The sequence below is a fragment of the Myxocyprinus asiaticus genome, chromosome 29 (assembly GCF_019703515.2).
Source record: "Myxocyprinus asiaticus isolate MX2 ecotype Aquarium Trade chromosome 29, UBuf_Myxa_2, whole genome shotgun sequence".
NCBI classification, from domain to species: Eukaryota; Metazoa; Chordata; class Actinopteri; order Cypriniformes; family Catostomidae; genus Myxocyprinus; species Myxocyprinus asiaticus.
Genome location: NC_059372.1, coordinates 5,167,166 through 5,179,476, shown reverse-complemented (window position 1 = coordinate 5,179,476; position 12,311 = coordinate 5,167,166). Strand labels below are relative to the sequence as shown.

At 36.9% G+C, this 12,311-nt stretch overlaps 1 protein-coding gene across 2 annotated transcripts in view; it reads left to right on the top strand.

Moving 5' to 3' along the window:
* The window catches only part of LOC127420324 (zinc finger protein 501-like), a 68,962-nt gene extending 58,554 nt beyond the window's left edge, over window positions 1-10,408 (top strand). The window contains exons 1-3 of one of the 2 annotated variants that reach the window (XM_051662531.1): window positions 1,539-1,882; window positions 1,962-2,061; window positions 6,218-10,408. In XM_051662531.1, the coding sequence (XP_051518491.1) occupies window positions 1,781-1,882; window positions 1,962-2,061; window positions 6,218-7,377 (1,362 nt within the window). In that variant the 5' untranslated portion in view covers window positions 1,539-1,780 and the 3' untranslated portion in view covers window positions 7,378-10,408. Of the gene's footprint in view, window positions 1-1,538; window positions 1,883-1,961; window positions 2,062-6,217 lie in introns of those variants that run through there. The other variant, XM_051662533.1, reaches the window with a different exon arrangement.
* The last annotated feature ends 1,903 nt before the right edge of the window (window positions 10,409-12,311 follow it).

The window sequence follows — 12,311 nt, the reverse complement described above, 5'->3', positions numbered from 1 at the left end:
TAAGTCATGCACAGCTGCTCACAAACTGGGGAAATTATAGATTTGCTTTGTTCTAATAATGCTTAAATCCTTGACTAAATTCTCATTGTAGGTCTGTAGACATACAAATTTTAAAGGCTTAAAATTTTCTTTTGGTCATTGATTCAGTGACTAACTCATTTCACACAAGACTCTCATTTGTCACCACCTTCTGGCATCACCAGAAATTATCACTGAATTATTATATGGATCTGAACGAATTTTGGTGAATGTAGTCAAAACACTCGAGCCACTTGGATACATTTAAATCCCATAATGCAGAAGCACAGAATAAAAAATGTAATTGTACACATGCACAATTGTCATTATTGTAATTGATTAAATTATATATTCAGGACCAGCTTGTGCTCAGTCTTTTATTGTCGTGTGAAACAGAAGCAAGTGCTCCACAAGATACCCTTTATTTTTGCAGCTAATTTTGCAATTATTTTGCAATACTTGAATCTTTAAAATACTATGAATATTAAAAGTAAATAATACGTATATATTAATATAATACAGTATATCATACTTGTATATTCATAAATACTGTAATATATTAATACTGCTCTGTAAGTGTTGGGTCTGTGCGAGCCACCTACTGACAGCTGTCACCCAATGTTTGATATTTCAACCTCAGTTCCTATAATACATCTATAATACTCTGTGTACACAAAATAGTTACACTCAGGACCTTCAGGACAAAAATGTCCCCATTGAAACCCATTAAAACTGCAATATTTGATTCCAGTGCCATTAAAGTATAAAATCATGAATTCTATGATATTATGCTTTCATTCCAGAGCCCTGGCTTCAAAATATATTTTGGGGGGCACCGTATCATGGCTGACCCTGCACTCTGACCCCAGCTTAGCTGGGATATGTGGAAAAAAAAGAATTTCACTGTATATGTGCAAATGTATAATGTCCGAAAAATAAATATAATTATTAAAATTATTATTATTATATTTTATCATTTTTATATTTTCCACCAGATGGTGCCATTTTCCTCAGGTTTAGCCTATGGAGCAAATACATGCTTTTTTCCTATTTTCTGTTTGCTGTATTATAGAGCACTGCAGGCCAATTGAATAAATGATGCAGCTACAGTTGTGTGGCTGTGTTGGTATAGATGTCAGAGTGTGTTTTGTATGTGTGTATTGAGAAACGTGTGTGTGTGTGTGTGTGTGTGTGTGTGTGTGTAAAAAAAAACAACAGTGGCATTATGTAAACAAACTGGCATTTAAAGGATTAAAATCCTGAAAATGAATGAATATTTGGTAGTTATGATCAGGACTGATGTTGGTTAAAAAAAATTATTCATTGAATGTGGAAAATAATATTACTATATACCATTATTATGACAGTTTTTTGACACAGACATTTTTGTCCTCTAATGACCTCTGAGTAACTATTTTAAATTGATGCACAAGGGTTAAATACATTAAGATGAATTTTGATTTGACAAGCATTTGGAAAAAAAAACCTCACGTTTTTAATTTTGAATACAATATTTGAAAACGAGTTAAATAAGAGAATATAGTTCTTGGGAAATATACTCATGCAAAGAATATAATTATTTGATCCTCCTTGCACACTTCTTACCAGCTGGTGGCGATAATGCTCCTTTCGTTGAATCGCCATAAAACCTCAGAAGAAGACCCTGCGCCAACTGAGCAGTATAATAGAGATGAATAGAAATGCTAACAGATAGCTCTCTGCAGGTATTTTAGAGATCCTTGGGTTTGGCAGGTCATTCCACATGCCAGATGATTTTGATGGTTTCATCCCAGAAATCTCTCAGCTGAAGAAAGAGGTGACGTCACTGAAGACAAAATTGATGGAGAGAGACGACAGGTTACAGGTTAAACATTCATTTCATCCTTAATCTGTTTTGAGCGAGCTAATGTTGAGGTTATAAGATTTCAGTTGATATGACTCAGATGATGCAGACACCAGTGAAGATTGAAGTGAAACAGGAGGAGATAAAAGAAGAAATCACAGCAGAGGAACAACAGAGAGATGAGGATTTTATTTCTTCAGGTATGTTTCTTTCTTTAATATCTTTTTAAAATTTCAAGACAATCGACTGTCATGTCAGAATCTGTTACAATAAAAACTGTTTTATCACTCAAAAGTCAAACTAATTTGTTCATATTCAAATTATGCCATTAAAGGAATAGTTCTGTCAATAATGAAAATTGTCATCATGTACTCACTAGGGCTGCACCAATACCACTTTTACTCTTCCGATCCCGATATCGGAAATCTCAGTATCGGCCGATACCGATCCCAAGCCGATACCAGTGTTGTTTTTTTTTCATAATCAGTTTAGAATATCTTTATATTATTGTGTGGAACTAATTGGGAGTACTCTTTAATATGTAAAGAAACACAAACCTCTAACTACACATTACTTCAATATAAATGTATAGCTCATTAAGAAACACTTTATTATTAACTAGTTTACTGGATAATGTAGCAGCAAAATTAACAGTAATTCCAGTCTTCATGTCTTCAGTAGAAAAGAAACCAGTGTTTTATTTTTGCCTTTTTTTTTTTTTTTTTTTAAATGTTTCAACTTGCATCTGGACTTTAAAGGATTCAGATCTCTTTTTTTTTGTTGTTCAATTTAGTTGTAAGACATCAGCTCACTTTTCATTCACAGTTATTTTTTACAACTCATTCAACTTAAATATTGTTATAAATTGTAAACAAATACTAATGATGACAATAATAATAATAATAATAATAATAAATTGTTATTAATATTATTATGATTGACTATTCATTTGAAATACAACAGTAATATATTTAAATCGTGCACTTTTTAAACCCTCATGCTTTTATTTTGACATTCTGAACTCTCCAGGAATCCTGTATGTGTCTGTTTGTAGACAAGTTCACAGTAGTTTAATTCGCTTCTTATTCAAATTCTGGTAAAATGCTCCTCTGGTGCCGTTCTAAATGCATATAATAAGTGAACCGAACTATTGAGCATCTACATCTGAGATGCTGTTCTTGAGTAGTGCTCAAATATTGCACACCGCTGTGAAGGATAAAAATATCCGCGAGTGCATCACCAGCCTGTGCGTGAGTTTGTCAACAGAGCAGCACCATTCACTAACGCGCTGGCGCTGCGCATACTATATATTTACTTATTAAACACAGCCTTTTGTGATTCACAGAGCTATCGCACATCTTCAAGTGGCTTTGAATTAAATGCACGAGTCATATGAACTGCTTTAATGGTGTTTTTATGGTTCTTTTATGTCATTTTTGGAGCTTGACAGTAACGAACATGACTAACACACAGTATCGGATTTGGATCGGGCTCGTCGGAAAAGCTTCAGTATCGGAGCCGATACCGATCCAGGTATCGGATCGGTGCATCCCTAGTACTCACCCTCATGTTGTTCCAAACATGTATCACCTTCTTTCTGTGACTGTTGCTGGGCTTCCATCCAACAATTTGAATGGGCATTTTGAAATTGCGCATAAGAAATCCTGAATGGAAACGACTGATATGTGAATAAACGCGTAAAATGTTATGTGCTTGGAGGAGGTGGATTTTCTAGAGTTTTGCATTAGTTAAAATGTGCATTAAGGTGATGGAAACTAGAGGTAACTGATAACTGAGGGCTTATAACCGATTTATCAGGTGATCGTTTTTTTTAATCGATTCATAATATTTTCATAGTTGGCATAGACATAGAGGCCAGAGTACAAAATGAATAAAATCCCAGATGTAGTTTAATTTTCAACCAAAATCCCAATAAATATATATATATATATATAAAAAAAAGAAGAAGATTGAGCGCATAAAGCAAACTTTTAAAGCTAAACGAGCCTAAAACACTCGGAAGTGTTTATCCCATGGCTGGTCATTAAAGTAGGTCCTCACAATCCACCAGAACAGTTTAGAGTGCAGGCACTCATATGCTCGCATCCATTTCAGCCCTCATTATATCAGATCTAACACATTCTTTGGTATTGTCTGGCAGCATTTAATAAAACAAGGTACAGTTGCTCCAATCCTGCAAATAAAACTCTCCCCAGTCATTCAGCTGACTCAAGATAATGGCCATGATGTAGTGGATGGAAACGTGAAACAATTAGTATTTTCTTTAGTCTAATTTTTACAAATGTACTTAAAATAGGGTAAACATTTCGATGGAAACCCAGCTTGTGGCTCACATTCATTCTAAATGACTGTAATCAAGAAATATAGTTATCATCCAGAATTGTAGGCATGTGACTGTATTCGGTAATCATTATATCACGGTAATTAACCTTTACAGTTATCTTGGGCACTTCAAAATACCGTAAATAATTCTTGAAAACCTTTTATCCAAATTGTTTAGATTTTTCTGAACGCACGGTAGTTTTTTCCATCAACGAATCAAGTTTTGTAAATGTCACATGCGCACTCTGATGTAAACAAAACCAATGTGGACGAGAAGCATGGCTGAAGTAGAATGCAGCCGATCCTTTATCTGCCTTTTTAAAAGCGTTAAATCGGAAGTGTGGATATTTTGGGTTTCATAAAAATGCAAGGAGATTGATGGTCAAAGATGGTTTCCCTTTGTGTGTAGTACATTAGGCAGCAAAACACAGGAACACCTCCAACATTTTTGGTTAACTGCGGGACAATCATTCTGTGCAATTCAAAGAGCTCTAAGAGAAAAACTAGCATAGTGACAACAAAGACGGCAAAGAAAGTGAACTGTTGTTGCCATTTGCAGATAATGTGTAGCTTTCCTATCAACTGGCCGAAGAGTAGTTAGCTAAAACTCTGCTAGCTACACCGTAACATTTGCGTCTTGTAATACAGTTGTAATCAGCTAATACTAATTCTTGTAATTAATAATGGCAATGTGGCACAATGATAATTTTAATATTAAGTTCAACTTGGAGATAAACGCATTCGTATATTATCATACAGTGTAGGTGAACTTGCAGTTATTAACTTTGCTGCTAGCTCCTAGCTATATAGTAGCAACTGGCTTGCTATCCAGAAAAAGCACGCATACTATTGTTGTAGCCTAACAGCTGGCTCGATCAAATTAATTAGTCTAGTCTTACTTTAACATTAACCTCAACAAGACAAGTTGTAGGTCTGTACTGATCTGTAATGATTAGTGGCCCCGTGGCATAATGACCATTTCAATATTACAGACATCAGCTTAATGTTATATTTGGCTACGCATCAGTAATGTTGATGGCAGTTTTTTTTTAATGTAAAAGTTCTTTGTTATCTGTTCATTTAAAAGGCCAGTTTGTTATTGAAAAAAGTAATTCAATTTGTTATATAAAACAACAACAATATAGCACTGGCAGAATGAATGAAATCAGGCACTGACAGGACAGTCCTCCGCGCCGTCTTGACACGCCTCCACAAACTTTACACAACCAGCAGAGAGGAGAAAGATTCTGGGAAATTGCTGCTTCAACTTTCTTTGCACCGAAAAAGCATTTTGTTTCATCTTGGCAAAATAATAAACGCATTTTACGCTCCGTTCTTGTCAGCGAGCATTCTCTCTTTCTTAGCAGTGCATAGTAAACAGACATGCAGATTTCGCATTCAGCATGGCTTATGAAACATCGCCTTTGAAAATAACTAAATAAAGGCATCATCGGAGGTTATGGAGGTACATATGAACGGAGGTTTACATGGAGACAAGAAAGACTGCATCATCACAATCTCAGTAAATTAAGAATCAGATTTTATCCTCCTCTCTTCAGTACAACAACACACAGCAACAAGTGAACGAATTACTTACACTTTTACTACACATGCTGATGTTAGAAAACTATCTGACACTGGCACATAATTCTGCTGTACATCCTGTGGTTGAGTGATAATTTATAAGCCCATATCACCAAATTCTGGTATTATAACCTTCTAGTTATTTACACTGCGGTCAGTGCCACCGGAACTTTGTCACATTCGCCGGAAATGCAGCCGCTGCTTACTTCCGCGTTGCAAAATAAGGTGGATCCCATAAAAGCTTCAGCAATTATCATGATGTGAAAATTTTATACCGTCACATGCCTAGAATAATGTATATCTTTTGCATAGCAAAATAACAAAAAATACTGGATTTATGTTGTGTTCTGACATTAAATTAGGATTTTAAAAAAAATCACATTTGTCCCTCTTGAATTGATATTTGTCATTTTACTCTGTTCATTGTAGAAGTGAAAGAGGAAAGTCAAGAGCTGATTGAAGTGGAGGAGAAACTTCAGGATCAGAATCATCATGATTTCACAACTGGAGAAAAATCTTTGAGTGACTCAAAGACTAAGAATTTCTCAACAAAAAAGTCTCAAAGAAGAGCAGCCAAAAATACTTTCACCTGCTCTCAGTGTGGAAAGAGATTTACATGTAAAAGTCAGCTTAACAGACACATGAGAATTCACACCGGAGAGAGACCTTACACGTGTCGTCAGTGTGGAAAAAGTTTCACTTATAAACAACATCTTAATCTACACACAAGAGTTCATACAGGAGAAAAGCCTTTCTCATGCCTTCAGTGTGGAAGGAGTTTCACACAAAAACATCATCTTAATTTACACATGAGAATCCACACAGGAGAGAGACCTTACACGTGCCATCAGTGTGGAAAGAGTTTTGCATATGCAGACAATCTCAAGAATCATCTCCTCTGTCACTCTGGAGAAAGACCATTTGAATGTGATAAATGTGGTAAAACATTTAGTGTGGCAGCGTACCTAAAAAAACACCTAAAAGTGCACACAAATGAAAAGCCTTACAAGTGTTCTTTTTGTGGAAAGAGTTTTGCAAACCTGTCCTATTTTAAAGAGCACCAGAAAATACATACCGGTGTGGGGGATCATATGTGTTTTGAATGTGGAAAGACCTTTATTACAGCTAGCGAATTGAAACAGCACCACATAATTCACACTGGAGAGAAACCTTACAAATGCTCACAATGTGGAAAGAGTTTCACTCGGTCACAAAACCTGAAAACACACGAGAGAATTCATACTGGAGAGAAACCTTTCAAGTGCTCACACTGTGGAAAGAGATTTACTCAGTCAGAAAACCTTAAAACACACGAGAGAATCCATACTGGAGAGAAACCTTACAAGTGCTCACACTGTGAAAAGAGTTTCACTCAGTCACACGACCTGAAAACCCATGAGAGAATTCATACTGGAGAAAAACCATACAAGTGCTCACACTGTGAAAAGAGTTTCGCTCGGTCACAAAACCTGAAAATACATGAGAGAATCCATACTGGAGAAAAACCATACCAATGCTCTTCATGTGGGAGGAGTTTCAGTGCAGCAAGTCATGTAGTTACTCATATAAAAAGTTGTTGCCCAAAGTAATCACAGAGAAAAGTCCATCTTAAGGTTCAATACTTGAATTAAGTAGTTGAAAAGTCAAATAATACCAAGATGGAATTTCTTCCAAAAGTGTAACAGCATCTAAGAAAAGTAATTTGTTAAAATCACCTGTATTGATGAAGTTTGGCCTTGCTCAGCATTTTATTAATTACCCGTTTCCACCTGGTATTAATAATAAAAGGGGTGTAAATCACAAGTTTCATCACAATACGATCAAATATAAATTTTCTTAGCCAGTGATCCATTGGTTGACGATACCTCAGTCTGCCGCGATTCAATTCTGATTTGATTCAGGGGGCTGTGATTGATATGAAATGATATTATGTGCCTATTTTACACAATCAGTTCCATTTCTATTATCTCGCAAATGCAATGAAACAGCTGTTCAGATATTCTTTTCAACATCACAGTATCTTTATTTGTTATGTTACAAACATTCAACTTGTTCAAAAACTAAAGTTTTAAGACACTACCATCCGAGCTGGCTGTTTAGATGCAGTAATGCGGCGATGTTTTCTGACATCAAACATGAATGTATAAACTACTTAGTCCACTTGAGACTTCTTTGTCCTTCATTTATTCTCACCCCTTCCAGCGCAAGGATGAGAATTTTTAGAACCAACTGTGCTTGATGAACTCCATCACATGCTGCCTTGCAATGTAAACAACATGGCGGCATGCATACCCAGGAATCGCGTTCGCAATTGCATCTAATCTATCGAAATCGATCATTATGAACATCTAAAAATCGCATTATATGTTTGATTATATATAATGTCTACCTTTGCATCAGCAGTGAAGTGTAAGGTGACAATTTTTACTTGCAGCGTGCATTAAATAACTAACGCTGAAGGATTAATATACATCAATGCAACACGTAAACATCGATGACATCTCTTTGTTGGTTAGTTGATCAATACAACGATCCAGGTCATTGGATTGTTAAATCCCTCATTAAGATGTGTTTTGGGGATCTTTTCACAACTGGTCAGCGCTAAATACCAGTGGAAACGGGTCCCAAAACATTTTGTTACTGGATCAATGAATCCAAAGACAGAGGTAGTCAAAACTGTATGTGACCAAATCGCATTTGAGGTGTGCAACACTAATCCATCCTGAATGCAGCCCGGACAGCCGGAAAGCACCATTCCTCACCTGTCAGTCAATCACTGCACTAAAACAAGAGTTTAAGCTTTGCTGGTTTTGTGTGTCTTTGGGAAATAACCGTCCGATTGGAAAATTTGAAAACGCGAATACAGGTACAAGCACGAGACATTCATGGGTCTTCTTCAGTGTGTCTGATCTCAACATGCAGGGACACTGATTAGAAACATGATAATCTGAATCTCAAGTTAATAAAATAAGCAGAATTCTAATCGAAATGTTGTGTTTCTGCTTGGATGAAATTTTAGATACATTTGGGAGAAACGGCACACTGGCTCTTTCGCACTTCCTTAATATTATGACTTTTTTTGGAGGTTTATTATCATGCAGTAACACCCTGACATGGAGATTGATGTGTGTTCATGAAATCGGTGACCCTTCACTTGAAATCCGAACACAAGTAGTCACAGGAGACATACAGTGCATCCGGAAAGTATTCACAGCACTTCACTTTTTCCACATTTTGTTATGTTACAGCCTTATTCCAAAATGGATTACATTATTTTCCTCAAAATTCTACAAACAATACCCCATAATGACAACGTGAAAGAAGTTTGTTTGAAATCTTTGCAAATGTATTAAAAATAAAAAACGAAAAAAATCACATGTACATAAGTATTCACAGCCTTTGCCATGACACTCAAAATTGAGCTCAGGTGCATCCTGTTTCCACTGATCATCCTTGAGACGTTTCTACAACTTGATTGGTGCACTCCACCAATCAGGCCTGTATGGTAGAGTGGCCAGACGGAAGCCACTCCTCAGTAAAAGGCACATGACAGCCCGCCTGGAGTTTGCCAAAAGGCACCTGAAGGACTCTCAGACCATGAGAAACAAAGATTGAACTCTTTGGCCTGAATGGCAAGCGTCACGTCTGGAGGAAACCAGGCACCGCTCATCACCTGGCCAATACCATCCCTACAGTGAAGCATGGTGGTGGCAGCATCATGCTGTGGGGATGTTTTTCAGCGGCAGGAACTGGAAGACTAGTCAGGATCGAGGGAAAGATGAATGCAGCAATGTACAGAGACATCCTTGATGAAAACCTGCTCCAGAGCGCTCTGGACCTCAGACTGGGGCGAAGGTTAATTTCCAACAGGACAACGACCCTAAGCACACAGCCAAGATAACAAAGGAGTGGCTCCGGGACAACTCTGTGAATGTCCTTGAGTGGCCCAGCCAGAGCCCAGACTAGAACCCGATTGAACATCTCTGGAGAGATCTGAAAATGGCTGTGCACCGACGCTCCCCATCCAACCTGATGGAGCTTGAGAGGTCCTGCAAAGAAGAATGGGAGAAACTGCCCAAAAATAGGTGTGCCAAGCTTGTAAGCATCATACTCAAAAAGACTTGAGGCTGTAATTGGTGCCAAAGGTGCTTCAGCAAAGTATTGAGCAAAGGCTGTGAATACTTATGTACATGTGATTTTTTTTATTTAATACATTTGCGAAGATTTCAAACAAACTTCTTTCACGTTGTCATTATGGGGTATTGTTTGTAGAATTTTGAGGAAAATAATGAATTTAATCCATTTTGGAATAAGGCTGTAACGTAACGTGGAAAAAGTGAAGCGCTGTGAATACTTTCTGTATGCACTGTATTTGAGACTGATGATTTTACCAAGTGGAAACAGCATGCGTCACGGCTGACCACTTGTGATTGGATCACTGAAATCGCTTCTTAATACAAGGTGAAAACAGGGCCAATAAGGTCATGAAACATTGTATAAATAAAGTCAATAATTAAGGTCACTGTATAAATTCTGAAAACTTGTTATTTTAGGATGCTTTTCTGTTTTGAGTGGATTAAATAAACAAATGTATATTCCGTTTTTGTTGTCTTAGCTGTTGACTGAAAAGACTTTCTTGCATTAAAAAAGTCAAATGATTCTATGGTGATAAAATCTTAACCATTCAACATCTCTGGATTAGAGGTTGACTGATTTATCGGTTTTGCCGATCAATAGCCCATATATTTGCTTTTAGAACTGTGGTTATCAACAAAAATCAATGACAACAGTTCACCGATATTTTGTTTTTTCCACCGTGAGTGATGTTGGAGGGTTCAAGAGCACAACCGCCTCCTCTGGAGGTGGAATATACAGTATACAATCACTGACACCTTGTGGGGATTGCTTTATCTATGTCTGTCCTAACTGACAATATTCATCTACTGTAGATTTAATCGTCACTTTAAAGCACATTGATTAGATAATAAAGTGCTCTAAATTGAAACGAGGGCATGCAAAGGAAAGTATGAGTATATGGACACGTACCCTGTCATCACATACATTGTGGCTCTAACTTCTTCTGGTGAATAATAATAAAAATGGTGGTGCCCTCACAGATGTGCAAGTTACCCATGCCATGGGCACTGACACACCCCCATAACATGACAGACATTGGCTTTTAGTATTCTCTAAATGGAGCGGATTAGAGACGTGAAGATACCAACACTATGATTTCTCCTGTTCTGTGTTTCTCTGATAAATCACATGAATTAACAAGTTATTTATGCACTTATTGAAAATGACACTACACCTAAATATGACACACACAAAGGATTTTGCAGCTCTTTTTTTAATTTCATGGCATATCTGATAAAAAAAAATGGCAATTTATCTCATCTGCCAAACATTTTACTTTAGTAAATGGTTATTTTTTATATTATTTTGCCTTTGTGGATGAAAGAGATTTTTTTTTGAATGGGTGCACGAGACATTTCTCTTTGAAGTGACTAGAGTAGTGTGCATAGAGAACCGGAGTACTTTGCATGCTCCTCATTATGATCTGGAACGGCTGTGTCAGTTGACGCTCTGATGCTGAAGAAAAGGGAAGCGTTATAAGTTTTTAAATGCACCCCCTTCATAATTTTGAAAACCAAATGGTTTGGTTAATTTGAGCACTTCAGTAATTTAATTGGCCACTTCAACATAATCGACATATTTTCTAAACTTCAACTTTGTTCATTTCTCTGACTGCCGATCACGAATGATCCATGATGCTCACTCGAGCCTGTAAAAGATGCTGAAAATACTTTATTTTTCATTACACTCAAAGACTGTTTTAATTAGAACTCTGCATTATTTTATACAGAAGTGTTCACAACAGAGGAAAAAAACGTTATATTAACTCTAATATCATTGCTGATGTTTGGAGTGCAGGGCTCGATATTAACGCTTGTCCGGGACGTGGATTTTTTAATGGGCAAGTAAAAGAGAATTTTACTTGTTCGACCGGACAAGTAGCCTGATTAAAACAGCAATAACGAAAAATTAACCAGCTATATTTTTAATATACACCATCAGCCACAACATTAAAACCACCTTCCTCATATTGTGTGCCAACCCGCATCTCTGAATAGCATTATAGAGATGTTCTTCTTCTCACCGCAATTATACAGAGCGGTTATCTGAGTTACCATAGACTTTTTCAGTTCGAACCAGTCTGGCCATTCTCTGTTGAACTCTCTCATAAACAAGGCATTCCATCCACAGAACTGCCGCTCACTGGATGTTTTTTGTTTTTGGCACCATTAGGAGTAAATTCTAGAGACTGTTGTTTGTGAAAATCCCAGGAGATCAGCAGTTACAGAAATACTCAAACCAGCCCGTCTAGCACCAACAATCATCCATGCAATTATCTAATCAGCCAATAGTGTGGCTGCAGTGCAGTGCATAAAATTATGCAGATACGGGTCAAGGGCTTCAGTTAACATTCACATCAACCAACAGAATGGGTATAAATGTGATC